The 16,406-nt window shown below is 40.3% G+C and overlaps 1 protein-coding gene across 2 annotated transcripts in view; it reads left to right on the forward strand.

Annotated features, from left to right (window-relative positions):
• The window catches only part of STX8 (syntaxin 8), a 240,663-nt gene that overhangs the window by 30,148 nt on the left and 194,109 nt on the right, over positions 1-16,406 (forward strand). For both annotated transcript variants that reach the window (XM_060135641.1, XM_060135642.1), the window contains exon 5: positions 13,905-14,029. In XM_060135641.1, coding sequence (XP_059991624.1) covers positions 13,905-14,029 — 125 coding nt within the window. The remainder of the gene's footprint in view (positions 1-13,904; positions 14,030-16,406) is intronic.

Consider the following 16,406-nt stretch of genomic DNA (forward strand, 5'->3'; position numbering starts at 1 on the left):
ACCCGTGTCCCCTGCATTAGCAGGCAGATTCTCAACCACTGCGCCACCCGGGAAGCCCGTGGCTGAGACATTTTAAAAGCACTTAACAGTGTTCAGTGAAAAGCCTCCCTCCTGTGTGCCCCCCTCCTCAACAAATACCAGTGTTAATAATTTTTGGTAGATATTTCCAAGGTTCTCTTGAATATATGCCAGCAAATAGGAATATTTTCTTATTTCCCTCCATCTTTTACACAACGGTAGCATACTACACAAATTATTCTACAGCATTCTTTTGTCATCTAAATATCCTGGAGATCTTCCCAAACCAGCACATGAGGTTTTGTCATTAGCTTTGGGGTTTTTTTCTTTTTTTGAAATATGAGGGTTGATGTTGTAATTGAATCCTCTGTCATTAGTTTTTTTTTATAGCCTTATATTTCATTGTATGCACTACTGTAATTTAACTAGTTTCCTATTGATATTTGTATTGTTTCCACTCTATTACATTTGTGTATATATATTACATAGTTTTTTTTTCTATTACAAAAATATAGTGGTGAATAACCTTATACATAAGGGATTTCATATGTGTGAAGGTCTAGGTCTATCTCTAGATAAGTTCTTAGAAGAAGGATGGCTGGGCCAAAGGATATACGCATTTATAATTTTCATAGAACCAGTTTAACCTTGTGCTAGCAACTTCTGTGACTGCCTATTTCCATACAGTCTTCTCCAAAGAGTGTTATTAAATTTTGTATCCTATTCCAATCTAGTATATGAAGATAGTTCTGATGTTAAATTTTTGTTAAATTTGTTTCCTCTGTTAAATATTTGATCCATTTGGAATTTGAAGAGTACGAATCACACTTTTTCCCTATTTGACTATTTTTGTGACTGACTACATTTTTTTTTTACTGAGTCATCCATCTTCACAAATTCTGAGATGAGATTTATCGTATAATACGTTCGCATATATGTTTGGATCTATTTCTGGACTTCGTAAGGCATTTCATTGATCTCTGCTAATACCATTTTGTGGCTTTATTATAAGTTTTAGTACATGATAGGGCTAGTCTTCTGTCATTGTACTACTTAAACAATTTTCATTTAAAAAAACCTCAAAATCAGCTAATCTAATTCCAAAAAAGAGAAATAACTGTTGGTTTTTTAAAAATTGGGGTTACATGAAATCTTAATCCTTTATAATGTTGAATTTTCCTACCCAAGAATATGGGTTTTTTTTTTTCTGTTTGTTCAAGCCATCTTTCAGGCCTTTCAGAATGTTTTCTTCAAATACACATTTCTGGTTTAATTTATTTTGAGGTATTTTATCGTTTTGGTGGTAGTTTTAAATTCAGTTTTTCATTTCGTCATGCTTTTTGATGTTTATATGAAAACTGGATATCTGGATGCTATTATATGTAAACAGTCTAATTCTGATTGTTTTCAGTAGTTTTTCTGTTGATTCTCTTGTATTTTCCAGTTTTTTCTAAGAGGGGGAAAAAAACACCTCCTGGAAGCTTCACAGTAGACTTTGGCTCAAAACAGAAGTAGGCTAGGATTGTATCACATGCTATGTTATACCAAGAGCCATGGTGGAATGGAGTTGCCATGATTGGCTTGGTTTATTCAGGATAGATACATCCCTGAACTGAAACTGAGGACAGGCTTATGTTCCCTGAGCAGTGGAGCCTTGAACAAAATTGAATTCTGATAACAAGGGAGAAAGGACATAGAGATGTTGGGTGGGACTGCTGTACCACCCCTCCTCTGTGTTCCCTTAGCAACAGTGACTCTCTTCATCTTGAAGTTTCTTCTGACACCAGAGACTCCAGGTTCCTCACTACTGTGACCTCAGTAAGTTCTTGAAATCCCAGAGAAGTGGTAGCTCACTGGCCTTCTGGGTTATTTTATTTAGGTTCAAGTGGAACTTGGATAATTGCCTTAAATCTCTAGTTCACTGTTTAAAGAAGCTGGGCTATTTACTCTTACCTGTATTCCTGAAGAGGTTTAGGAGAAGTGCTTTCGAAGTAGAACCCAGTTTCAACAGCAACACATTTATACGGTTTCATAGAACCGGCTGCTTCTGTAGACAGATGATCTTGTGCATTTTGTTAATTATTGTTTAATTCCATTTGGGAGGTAATAACTTCTGACTTTGTCTCCATGTTCTGGAGAAACATAGGTTAAATAGGTTAATTTGTTGCGGGGACTGATACTTAGGGACAAGAGGGAGTGTTTGAGACGTGGACCGACTTGAAAAATCTGGAATATATGTTGCCTTAGCAGTTTTTTTTCTGTATTAACTACTGGTCTGATACTAGCCATGCAAAGTGTACGGTGACCATGTTTTCTTGGGGGAAAAACTGGATATGTCACATGACCAAGTATTTCTTTTGACTTTTCTGGAAGAGGCAGTTTGGTTGATAGTGTCAGGCCAAAATGTTGATGCTTTGGGATGTTCCGGTGGTTAATGGGAACGAATAGAATACTTGCTTTTGAAAAAATGTTAAAACATAAATTTACTTTTAAAGATGTTTATCACGTAAACACCCAACTGTACAAAAAGGTTATCGATGAAAACTGGAGTGCCCTCTCACTTCTGGCATGCATTTTCCCTTTTCCTCCCTGGAGGCAGCAACTTCTAACAGTTTTGTGTATCCTTCTAGAAAGATAATACACGTGTATAAGGATACACATACATCTCCAGTGACTCTCACCCTTTCGGTTTTTAATGTGAATTACAGTGTAAAATGTCCTCTTTCCTGTGCGTTATCTTTTTTGTCTAGCAGTATATCTTGGGGCTTATGAAGTAGGATGTTTAAATAGTACTCTTAAATATCTTGAAATTGTCTCAAACTTGACAGAGTAGCTCTTTTGAAGTGTTTCAGTTATGTGTACTAACAAGACTGATTATCACTTGAAGGTCACTTAGCCCAGATTTTTTTTTCTCCGTGGGCTAGGAAAGGAAGCTCTGTTTGCAGCCTGACTTCCAAATAGATACTAATGGTAAAGAAGGATTATCCATTTGGATGACTGATCAAGGGAGTGAACCCAGAGACGTTAAGACCTAGGTAAATATCAGTCGTTGCAATCCCACACTGTTGCTCAAGTCAATGAAGGTGGCCAGTTATCGCTGTGTGGATGTGATACAGCATGGTCTGTCCATGAGCTCGCAGCAGCAACCTGGTAGTTCCTCTCCTAGGAAGGTCTTGAAAGCTGGACAACAAAGACATACCAAATGAAAACAAACTTAAAAGGTGCTATTTATAACAGTATTTTAAAAACAGGAGATACGTAGGAATAAGTCAAATGAAAGTATGAAACCTCTATACTAAAAACTATAAAGCATTTAGAGAAAGGAAGGAAAACGTAATAGAGGGATAACCATGTTCACAGATTGGGAGGACTCCGTACTGTAAAGATGTTAGTTCTCTTAAAATCGATCTGTAGATTCAGAGCAAACCCGTTTAGAGTCCCCAGCCAGTTTTTTTTTGTTGTCACTTAAGCTGATTCTAAGGTATATATGGTAATTTTGAAGAGCCAAGGCAATTTTGAAGAAAAGAAGTTTTGAACACTCACGTGATCATTTATCAAGACTTAACCGTAAAGCTGCAGTGTGGTGTTGGCACAAGGACAGGCCAGTAAACCAGTGGATCAAAATAGAGTCCAGAAACAGCCCTCCATACACATGTTGTCACATGATTTATGACAGGTGACACTGCAGTGCAGTGGAGAAAAGATCTTTTCAATAAATAGTGTTAGGTCAGCTGAATGTCCACATGGAAAAAAACCAAATCTTAGCCTCTACAGTCAACCTTCCATGAAAATCAATTCCAGAACGATTGCAGACCTAAATGTGAAAGGTAAACTAAAACTTTAAGAAAATGTAGGAAGATATCTTTATGACCTTGAGAATAGGCAAAGATTTCTTAAACAGAACACAAAGACTGAATGTGAAGGAGATGCATGGTAAATTGGATTTCATTAAAATAAATTCTGTGTATCAAAAGATAGCACAGAGAGAGTGAAAGCCAAGCCATAGAATGGGAATCTAGATTTGCAGTGAATATATCTGGCACGTAAGATATATTTGACACGGAATATATAAAGAGCCCCCGTAAATCAAGAAAAACTCCTTAGGGAAAAAATAGGCAGACAACTTGATGTTGTACTTGACAAAAGAGGATGTCCAGTGGCTGAACACATGAAAAGGTATTCAGCCTCTCCAGTCATCAGGAAATTGGAAACTAAAACCATGCTGTCATACCATTACGCCTGCCAGATTGGCTAAAATTAAAATTACAGATGTCTCAGGAGTTACTAAGATGTGGAGCCACTGGAGTTCTCATGTCCTGCTGGAGGGACCATCATTTTACAACCACTCTGGAAAGCTCTCTGAAAACTGTACTAAAGACATGGACGTGTTGATAGCATCCTTCCAAATAGTCCCACCTGGAAACAACCACTGAACACCAACACTGTAGTGGATAAATACATGATGGCGTATTTTATACAATGATCCTAATGAGAGGAAACGATCTACAGCCACACACCACACACTGGATGCATCTCACAAACACAGCACTGGGTGAAATAAGCCAGGCAGAAGCTTGCGTACTGTATGGATTCCATTCCTATAAAGGCAGGCCTTGTATATGGTGTTATCAGTAATGAAAGTGGTTCCCTTTGGGGGAAGTAGTGACCAGAAGGGGGCATGGGAGGTCCTGGGGTTCTGCTTACGCTCCGTTTCTTATCCTGGGTAGTGATTCACTTTGTGAATTCTTTGAGCTCTACGCTTCGGTTTCTTTGCCTGTATGTTCTACTTGAATTTAAAAATTCGTAAATACACATGTATATACACTTTTATGTAATACATATGTATATATACTTATAAGTATACTTACATATACACGTATACTTACAATATATAGCATAATGTATACTTTACATATATGCTTAGTGTATATATTACATATGTATGTGTATGTATACGTATATAGCCATGTATACTTATGTATAAGTATACATGCATATATACACTGAGACGCTTGTGTATCTATCCGTACGTGTGTGTGTGTATGTATGTATGCACACACATACACAGCTATGTCTTGAACAGGCCACAAGATGGAGATGTAAGTCAATAGAAGGGGAGACATACTCAGACCTTTCCAGTTTCTAGATTTTTAAAAGTTAGGGTTCTCCTCCCTTGTGAGGAGAGAAGGGTTGATTGCTTGGACTGTCCAACTTTGGAGGAGGAATCGCTTACCGTTCAGTTCTCTTTCATCTTTTCCCCCCTCCTCTGTGTCACCGCAAACCCATTTGTCATGTTTAAACTTCCTCCTCAGGGCCTCTCTGTAGACTTTTTCCCCGTCCATCTGCAAGCTGCTTATTCTTGTTTCTTTCCCCCTCTTTCATCTTCCTGCCTTTTCCTGTCACATCTTTCTCCTCCATTGCTCTTTTCCCCCTGGAAAAAGATGTTTGGTTTTGGCATTTCTTGGTTTTAGTTTCTGCTTCCCATTCTTAATTTTGAAAGAGAGGAACCCTTTCAGTGCCTTTGATAGTCTTCACTGAAATGGTCTTTACTTTTGTGGGTCTTGGCTGCCTTATCAGCTCTCCTTCCCTGGTTCTCCCACCCTATGGGGAAATGACTCATCTTTTATTGAATTTAAAACAAATTATCCACACGATACACACTCATGATAACAAGTCAGTCTACACTGAGGTATGACCCAAAGTTAATGCCCTCTCCCCCTTCCTTCCCTCCAGTGTCATTCTCCTGATGTAACCTGTGTTAACCTCCCCACATTTATCTGTGCTTGTACAAATATTTACAAGTGTAGTTACATGAATATGCATTTTCCTTTCCTATTTTGTGGAAAAAAAAAGAATTTTACATATTACTCTGTAATTTAGTGTTTTTCATTTAAATTTGGGCATTCCTCTAACAAATAGATTTAACAAAATTCTCTTCAATAGCTGCATTATTTCACGATAGAAATAGGCAGTCACTTTTCCAGCCACTCCCCATTTGATGAACATTGGGTGGTTTATTGCCATTACAAACAATGATGTGGTAAATATCCATGAAGACTGTGGCTTCTACCTCGATAAGACAGATTCCCCTAAGTGGGGTTATTGGGACAAAAGGTATGGGTGTTCAAAATGTAACAGGTTCTGCCATGTCTGTTTCTTAAAAGTTATAGTGCTTTACGTTTCCTCTGACGGTATATGGGAGAGCCCATTTCCCTCCACCGTAGGTGTCGGCGGGTGTTACAGAACTGGTTGGGTTATGCTGATCTGATGGGTGAGAAATGGTATCTTGTTTTGAATTGCAGTCCTTAACTACTGGTACAGTTGTGACTTTTGATGGGGAAAATAAAAAGATTTCCTACTTCTGCATGATTACTTTTATTATTTGTTTTTTTTTTGCGGCGTTGGGTCTTCATTTGCTGGGTGTGGGCTTTCTCTAGTTGCGGCGGGCGGGGGCTGCTCTTTGTGGTGCGGTGGCTTCTCGTTGCAGAGCACGGGCTCTAGGGGCGCGGGTTTCAGTAGTTGCGGTGCACAGGCTCAGTAGTTGTGGCTTGTGGGCTTAGTTGCTCCATGGCATGTGGGATCTTCCCGGACCAGGGCTCGAACCCGTGTCCCCTGCATTGGCGGGCAGATTCTTAACAACTCCGCCACCAGGGAAGTCCTCATGCATTACTTTTAAATGATAAAACTCACTTGGGAATTGAAAAAGGAAGCAAATTCCTGGCAGTGAATAAACAGGAAGAAGAAAGGAGTTACCTATACACACTGTATTGTAAGTTATGTTGACTTATTTTTTATAAAGCCTCTATAATACTTTCCAACTTGTGCTTCTTATAAGTGAAAATTGTAAAGAAACTGAAAAAAGAAAAAAATTTTCTTGTTTATTAAAAGAAGGACTTCCCTGGTGGCATAGTGGTTAGGAATCCTCCTGCCAATGCAGGGGACACAGGTTTGAGCCCTAGTCCAGAAGATCCCACGTGCCGCGGAGCAACTAAGCCCATGCACCACAACTACTGAGCCTGCGCTCTAGAGCCCACCAGCCACAACTACTGAAGCCTGTGCTCCACAAGAGAAGCCACCGCAATGAGAAGTCCGCGCATCACAACCAAGAGCAGGCCCCACTTGCCGCAACTAGAGAAAGCCCGTGCACAGCAATGAAGACCTAATGCAGCAAAAAATAAAATAAATTTGTTTAAAAAGCTTTGTTTCTCCCTCCCCCTCTTCTGTATTTGCCAAGTACTTTCATACAGATTATTTTATTTGACCGTCATAATAATCTTCAAGGTAAGCAGAGAAGGAATTACTTTTTTGGTTTACAGATGAGGAAACTCATTGTGCCCAGGGTGGGTTAATGGCAGAAGAACTAGAGCTCATCTCCTTGACCTTGGCTATGGGTTTCGTTTCTCAGGCCTCCCTTTCTCTGAATTGTGGTCCCTTGCAGGGACCCTCATCATCTGTTCCTTCTCACTAGCTTTGAGTACTTTGCCCTCCTGTTCACTGCACTTAGTAGAATCCAGCCAAGGATTGCTAACTTTGCACACGTAATTCAGTGGATGGAGCAGAGGGTTTACAATTAGAAAACCTGGGTGTGAATCTTGACTCCATTTCGTTTTCTGTAACATGAAAATAATCATGACTCCTCAAAACGTTGTGAAGTTTGGATGAGAAATATTTGTGAAGGTGTATATTTGTGCTTTTGTGAAGTGGTCTATAAACATTCCAGAACACTTGCTGTCACTGATCTTAGCAGAGGGGAATTCAGAGGTGGCACGTCTTTCTATCCTGCTCAACACAATTGGAGAACAGTCCGTGATGGTTTATAAGTATGTGCTAAATGATGTGGCCTGGGCCATAAATAGTCTAGGAGATTGGAGAAGAGAGAGATCCATGTGAGGTGGAGGAAGTTGAGAAGAACTGGATGGAATGAGACTTGAGATCGCCGTTGTGGAGTGAGTAGGGTTTGCACCGCTTACGGTTTCCCTCGTTCTTTAACCCTACTCTTTCCAGACCTGTAATTTCCATACCCATCTGTGTATTGGTGCCTGGGTGGTTGCATAAAAATTCACCTGAGGGAGACTACAGATTTCTGGGCCTTGGCTCCAGAGGGAGAGGATGCCATGGTTATTATGAATTTGAGTTTTTGGATATGAACTAGATTGATAAGAAACAAGGTTATTGAGGTGGAAATGATGACTGTATGGGTGGTACTTTTGTGCATCTCGAGCATATACATTATTCACACCCTTCAACACTTTCAGTGCCAAATTTGGATTTTTGTACATCAGCTGACAAATATAAAATTCTAGCATAGAATTTTTAACACTGTAGAGCATTGTAGTGTTTAATTCTACTCCCTTCCAGCCAATTTCTTTTTACTGGACTTGCATCTTTGTCCAGAGAACAGTGTTAATTTGCACGACTAATTGAATATTTTAGTGCCTTATATCTTTAAATGAGTGAGAATGGAAACACATATAAAGGGGAAAACAGGTTGAGGCAAAGATGGAAATCACTGGGCACGCCTAATGCCTAAATGCAAATTGTCAGCCTCATTGGGTTCTCAATGGATTTATCATTTAAGTGTGTTTGGTCATGCAGAACAAAGTGAAAGAAGATGTAGAACATTTGTTATTGAAATGAGTGTCGAAAAGGCACGACAGAAACTCCCTTGTAATATGGAAGCATATTGTTGACTTTCACTCTTTCTGTTTCTAAATGTGTTTTCAAGACTCCACTGTGTAATAAAGTAAGGAGCTGCTTGTAATAAATGGTAATTATTGGTTAACATTTATTTTGTACTTTAATTGCTAACCAGCAGATGGCGCTCAGTCACCAGACATCTGGCAGAGCAGCTAATTCATCTTTCACTTAGAATTCTTAGGTTTTTATACACCAAGGTCGTAATATATAGCACAGAAAACTACTTAGTATCCTGTGATAAACGATAATGGAAACATAAAAAGTCTACATGTATATAACTGAGTCACTTTGCTGTACGGCAGAGATGAGCACAACATTGTACGTCAACTATATGTCAATTTAAAAAAAGACAAAACCTAAGAATTCTGTGGTTTTTTTTTTTTTTCCAATCACCCGTTCCTGTCCTCCTTCGACTTTGCAGGTACCATGACAGTGACATTAAGGTAAAAGTAAAGAATTGTTCCCTTTGGTTTTATTTGCTTGATTTTAGATTGCCTGGATGACTCGAGAATAGCACACAGAGGTTTCTCAAATTCAGGTCAGAGGCCAAAATAATGACTTCTGATGGCCTTTCCCCCCTGCACTTGTGTTCTTCTGTGAGCTGTTTTGTTAAGTTTTACTGTTACATTTAAAACTTCTTACTGGTAACGTTTAGCCAGCAGTGAATAGGGAGAAAAATGAGAGTGGTTTACAATTAAAAAATTATTTGCTTACGGTAGATTTTAAAGATGCTGTTGTGAGACTTGCCTTGAATGACATGTAAGCAAGAGATTTTCCTTGCTTGAGGTCTTACTGTTCTGGACTAATACTAATTCGTCTAAACAAATTGAATAATCTTCAATTAGTTAACAACAACAAAAATTGGAGTACTTTGCAAAAGGCTCCGTGTTAGGCATTTATTGTCCCTGGAGTACCAGCTTCCTGAGGCCAGGCACTTGTCTCTCGTTCTCTCCAAGCCCCTGGATTCACACTGGCACGTAGAAGGGACTCCGTAAGTGTGTGTAGGACGGATGGTTAGATGAATAGGTGGATGGGATACAGAAACAGAATTGGGCAGAGTACTGGACTTAAAGAAGTTAGCTGTCTAGCAAGTATGGCCACAAGTAGCCGCAAATCCATAGCTTATGATCTTGACAGCAGTTTTACTTTGGGGTTGTTACGGGAGTTATGTCGAAATCTGAGAAAATCCCGAAAGGAAATGAACCATTTCCCTAAGTTGTGTCAATTCTCCAAGTCACCCAGTTTGGAAATCTTGATCCTCTGTCTCCCTTCTACTCACCAGCACTTGTGGAGCTTTCCTTTGAATTGCTGGGTGAATCGTCCCTTCCCTGCCATTCCATCTTGGCATTTCCCTCATCCAGACCCCCATCCCCTTCTGCCTTAAATTGCACTAGCCTTCTGGTCTACCTCCCCGACTGCGGCCTCTCCTCAGTGTAAGCCAGCCTGGATATTGTTGCCAGATTTTGCCTTTAAAGAACGTATGTCAAAGGAAACTATTTCTGATTGAAATTTGAGCCTCTGTGCATCTTTATATTCATGGAAAGAAACTAGCTGAGAAAGCTTTGAGAAGGGAAATCACCCTTTCAGACCATAGTAGCATTTTCACATCTACAGGCAAGTCTAGTTACAAAGCTCTGTAGACTCGATTCAACTCACTGACACCCTAGAAATATCATCTCTAGTCCTGACTGCAAACCTCTCTGTGGCCTGTGAATACTCAAACACCGATGTTTTTTCAGACAAAACAAACATTTTTATGGTCACTTTGACATCTTTTGGAAATGCTAAGAAAAGCTGCTTCTTGGAATTCACTGCTTTTTCAATTCTATATTCGGTTGATAAGAACACCCTCCCTGTGAACTCTGACGAGTTTCAACTACATTTGTCAGCAGAAAAACATGGATTAACTGCAACCCCCCCCATATTGTCATAATTTAATAATGTGTATCACTTTCTTTGGGGGATAAAAATGAAATATTTTTACAGTGTCAGAAGGGACTAAAACTTTTTGGTAAAATCTTAAGACAGATATCTAACCTGTTGAGTAATGTGACATTTATTTGATAAGTTCCATTTTATTAGATAAGTTCCATCTTGAAAATATGGGTAAAAATGATGGATTTATTTTTAAAAACATTTCAAGTCTACCCTAACCTCAGAAGCATAGTATTTAGCATTTCCTTTCTTTAACTGACTTTTCAAAGGAGAAACACTCCTTCATTGTCCTTCCAAAAGTGGGCTTGAGCTGCAAGGTGTTTTAGTGACAGAATTCCCGTTCAAGTTAAAATTCTCTCCATCTGCTCGAACAACGTCAGTCTTTGCTGCTAAACTCTTGAAGGCAGGTGGCAGTTAAGATTTCTTTTGCCTTTTTCTTCTTTTAATCTCAAAATAAATGTTAAATATCCCTCTCATTTTGTCTCTCGCTTAAAAAGCTCAGTGGTTTTCCTAGTTCTGTTTCATAAACACGTACTGAATGCTTCTCCAGCGTACTCAGAGGAACTGTCTTTCTGGTCCTAGGGATATAAACATGACTGTCATGTGGCCTCTTTCCTTCCAGAGCTCATAATTTAGGAAGGGAGACAGGTGAGTAAATAACTAACTACAATCCTGCTTGATAAATGCCACGTTGGAGGTTTTGCACGAAGTGCCGTGAGAGCACCAGGAGTGATGGATTTAAGGGAAGAGGGGGTGGGGACGGGAATCGGGAAAGACTAAACAGCAGAAGTGACATTTGAGTTGAGCCTTGGGGGATGAATAGAATTTTGCCAGATGGACAAAGGGGTGTGGGGGTGGGGACCCTCCAGACTCATACAAAAACATGAGAGTGTGAAAGTTTTTGCCTTTGTCTGAGACGTGGTAAGAGTCTTAAGGCTGAAGGAAGAGTAGGGTTATGGAAGGGGGTGTCGGGAGATGACGTTGCAGAGATCACTGGGGCCATGTTGTAAAGCTTAAGTTTGACCTGTAGCTTCTAGGGAGTCGTGACAGTTTTAAAATAGGGGAGATCTCTGGTCTAGAAAGATCGTTCTGGCAGCAGAGTGTAAGGCGATTTGAATCGGGGTGACTGGGAACAAGGAGACCGGTTGGAGGCTATGAGCTTCTTCTACATGAGAGATGATGAAATGGGGCATGGACTTGAGAACCAGCTCCAAGGGAGGTCTTGGGAATTGATGAGATGTGGCCGGGGGGTGGAGGTGAGGGGGGGTTGGATGACTTGGGAATACAGTGATGCCGCTAGAGAGGATAGGAGAAGAAACAGCTTATGAGGTGAAGGTAGTGAATCTGATTTTGGGTGTGTTGAATTTGGAGTGGAGTTCCCAGCTGGAGAGTCCTAAAGGAAAATCCATAAATGTAGATAGAAGAGCCTGTAGGGAGATGGTGTGGGTAGAGAAATTTGAAAGTCAGTGATTTTTCAATCAGGATGAGGGGTGGGAGGACCTGCCTCCCCTGGATTGTGATATGTGGGGTTTCTTTTTAACTATTTGTACGCCGTTCCTCCCCCACCGTCAGATTTCTGATAGTGCCCTGCCAGGGCGGGAGCCCCCAGGTGAGAATCCACCACCATGGTGACTCAAGAGAATATGGCCTGTTTCATTCATACTGGGGAGTAAAAATGGTGTAAGCACTGCTAGCATCTGTCCTTACAGCCTGAAACCACAGATAAAAGTGCCCAGGGAGAGACAGTATAGCAAGAAGAGAAGATCTAACTAGAGTCCCTGAGGCACACTTCTATTTAAAGGGCAGATGGAAGAAGAGGTACCTGCAAGTTACAGAGAAGGACCTGCCCGTGGGAGAGAGTGGCATGGAAGGAGCGGAGGGAGGAGGGGTTTCCTGGATACTGGAAGAAGGTCAGCAGCGGCCAGTGAGGCCTGGAGGACGGGGGAAGTGAGAACTGGCATGAGGTTTTGGCAGTAAGGAGGTTATGGTTGAGAAAAGCCTCAGCAGTGTGATGGGGTAGAAGTTGGATCACGGGGGCTGAAGAGTGAACCCCAAGGGTCAAGAAGTGGAGCTGGTGAGCACGGTCCATTCTCTCTCTCTTTTTTTTTTTTTTTTTAATATTTGGCTGCTTTGCGTCTTTGTTGCTGCTCACAGCCTCTCTAGTTGTGGCGAGCGGGGGCTACTCTTCGTTGCGGTGCGCGGGCTTCTCATTGCGGTGGCTTCTCTTGCTGCGGAGCACAGGCTTTAGGCATGCGGGCTTCAGTAGTTGTGGCTCACGGGCTCTAGAGCACAGGCTCAGTAGTTGTGGCGCACAGGCTTAGTTGCTCCGTGGCATGTGGGATCCTCCTGGACCAGGGCTCGAACCCGTGTCCCCTGCATTGGCAGGTGGATTCTTAACCACTGCGCCACCAGGGAAGCCCCTCATTACCATCATTTTAAAAATCCTATGAGTCATACTATAGAGTGAGTGGCTGTTCCCATCTGGGTAGAAATGGTCGGGTATGGTTTCATCCATGAGATGCTCCTCACAGTTTGCACAGAATGTGGGCAGGTGGAGGCAGAAGGGGAGATACCTGGAGTGAGAAGGATCCTGTAAACATGGGACTGAGGCCAGAAGTGTGTGTTCTGTGTTCCTGGGCCAGCAAGGAGCCCAATATGTCTTGTGCAGAAGGAGCGTATGGGTTACGAGAGGGAGTCAAGATTAGGATGGATAATTCAGAATTTGTGTTATAAGTGCTATGCTATATTCATAGACTTGGTTTTGAAACCCTGCATGTGTTTCTATCTGAGCAGCCAAATACGAAATAAGAAAGTAAGTGGTCATTTTTAATGCTATAACCTGTAGGGGCAACGTTATATCTTCTCGAGAAATATTTGTGCCTTTGGTGCCACCTGTGAGACAGACTTTGTCCTAATAGAAAGGCCACTTCCATTTGGCCTTGTGTTTTGAAATTTAAGACCTTCATTTATGATTATTGACTCAGATGTCTCATGGAGGATTAGTAAAACTATTATGCGCTGCCACAGTCTCCTTTACAGGCTGTAATTCTCCTGGGGACCAGGCTTGGGCCTCATTTATCTGCGTATCTCTTCCAGCACTGAACACAGTTGCTGGCATAAACTAAGCATGCAATAAACTGCAGTTGGATTGAATTTTCAAAGCAGGCGAGGCTAGCCCCCTCGGCCCTTGTGGGAGTGATTTGCAGCAGAGCTATGTTTTTCGAGTTACGTAACGCCTGTAATCTTGTTCTCAGGTCCAGCCTGATGACTGGAGGGGCCAAGCGAGGAGGACCCAACCCGTGGCTCTTCGAGGAGCCGGAGGAGACCAGAGGCTTGGGTTTTGATGAAATCCGGGAACAGCAGCAGAAAATTATCCAAGGTACTAAATACCCCAAGAGCGCGGGCTCAGAAACATTGTCAGATTTGTTACCATAGCCTTGGGGGTATCCCTCATACCCGCTGAAAATCGGAGGTAAGACTGTTGGTCTTGGAGAGCTCTTGGCGCTTTTGTGCCTCAGGGTACCTGAAGATTAGACGAACGCTGTTGTCCATCCAGGTAGCTCATGGAAGTAGGGATTCTCTCCTGGGAGAAGGGCAGAGCAGTTCTGAGTCTGATCAGTCCAGGTGACTCTGAGGCATGTGCCCCCTCCCTGTTCTCCACGATTGGGGATCATTCTCCAAAGAAAAAGACTCCATTTTTTTCACATATAAGTCAATTTGTTTTATTTTTTACTTTTTAATTTTTTATTGGAGTATGGTTGCTTTACAATGTTGTTAGTTTCTGCCGTACAAAGAAGTGATTTTGGCTTTTACCTTCAAGTTCATCTTGCCCAGTGGCTTTTAAAACTGCTAATTTCTTCTCGTCGTTAATTTCAGAAGTAACGCCTATTTGTTATACAAAGTTCAAACAATATAGGGATATATAAGATGAAAAGCTGTATCTATTGTTTCTCCGATCTCAAACTGTAAACAGATTAACAATATTTCCTCAGGCTTTTTTCTATACATATATACTGTATATTCAGTGTAAGCACACATATATTTTATATAAATGAGATCATGATATAGATAATTCCACAGCTTTTTAAAAAATTTAATACGTGTGATAGACATTTTTCATGTCAGTGTTACAGATGTTCTACTTTTTTAAAAACAGCTTTATGGAGGTGTGGTTGACATCGTAAATAGCACATATGTAAAGTGTATGCTTTAGTAAGTTTTGATACGTGTATACACCTGTGAAACCATCAGTACAATCCAAGTAATAAACATAATCATTACTCCTGACAGTTTTCTTCATGTCTGTCTGTAAATCTTACTGTTGTCCCTCCCACATCCCCAGATAGCTGCTGATCTGCTTTCTGTTGCTATAAATTAGTGTTTTTTTTCTGTATAAATGGAATCATACAGTATGTGCTCTTTTGTTGGGGATGGGGTGAGGTGTGGCCTCTATCTCAGTGTAACTATTTTAAGGTTCATCCGTGTTGTTCCATGGATTAGTATTTCATTCTCTTACATTACAGAATAGTACTCCCTTGCATAAATTGACCACAGTCTGCACATCCATTCACCTGTTGAGGCGTATTTTGTATTATACAAATAAAACCGCCATGAACATTCATGTGCAAGTCTTTGTATGGACATACATTTTCATGAATGACTGAGGCGTATGTTTAACTTTATTTTAAACATCTTTATTGGAATATAAGTGCTTTACAATGGTGTGTTAGTTTCTGCTTTATAACAAAGTGAATCAGCTATACATATACATATATCCTCATTATGTTTAACTTTTAAAGACACTGCCAGACTCATTTCAAAAGTGGTTGTACAATTTTACATCGCCACCAGAAGAATTTGTGTCCCAATTGCTTCAGATCCTCGCCAAAGAGTGTTATAGAAAGTCTTTTTAGTTTGAGACATTCAAGTAGGTGTGTAGTTGCATTTCATCGTGGTTTTAATGTGTATTTCCCCAATGACTGAATCTTCGCATGTGCTTATTTGTCATCAGCGTGTCTTCTTCGATGAAGTGTGTGTTCAAATTGTTTACCTATTTTTAATTGGGTTGTTCATCTTTTGTTATTGAGTTTTAAGAATTTTATAAAACATATCCTTTTATATGTTTGTCAGATATTTATGTTTTAGAAATATTTTCTCCCCATCTGTGGCTTATATTTTTGGTTTTCTTAACAACGTCCTTTAAAGAGCAGAGGTTCTTAATTTTAATGAAGTCCAATTAGAAACCTTTGACTACCTAAAGCCACAAAGATTTACTGCCCTTTTTTTCCTAGGAATTTTATAGTTTTAGGTTTTACAATAGGTGTATGGTCTACTTTGAATTGATTTTTTTTAATATAGCAAGATGAAATGCATTTCTTTTTTTTTCATTTGCATATTTATTTGTTCCAGCATCATTTGAAAGAAGAGCATCCTTTCTCTACTGAATTACTTTACTCTTCTTGGAAATCAATTGACCGTATATGGTGTGGGCCTATTTCTGGACTTTCCGTTCTGTTCCATTTGTCCATTTGTTTATCTTTACATCAGTGCCACACTGTCTCCATTATTGTATCTTTGCCACAAGTCTTTAAGTCAGGTAGTATAAGTCTTCCAACTTTGTTCTTTTTCAAAATGTGACTGCCTATTCTAGATCTTTTGCATTTCCATATGAATTTCAGAATCTGCTTTCAATTTCTACAAAAAAGCCTCGTGGGCTTTTGATTGGGATTACATTGCATCTTTAATTTGGGGAGAAT

This window comes from Lagenorhynchus albirostris, chromosome 20 (genome assembly GCF_949774975.1).
Source record: "Lagenorhynchus albirostris chromosome 20, mLagAlb1.1, whole genome shotgun sequence".
NCBI lineage: Eukaryota > Metazoa > Chordata > Mammalia > Artiodactyla > Delphinidae > Lagenorhynchus > Lagenorhynchus albirostris.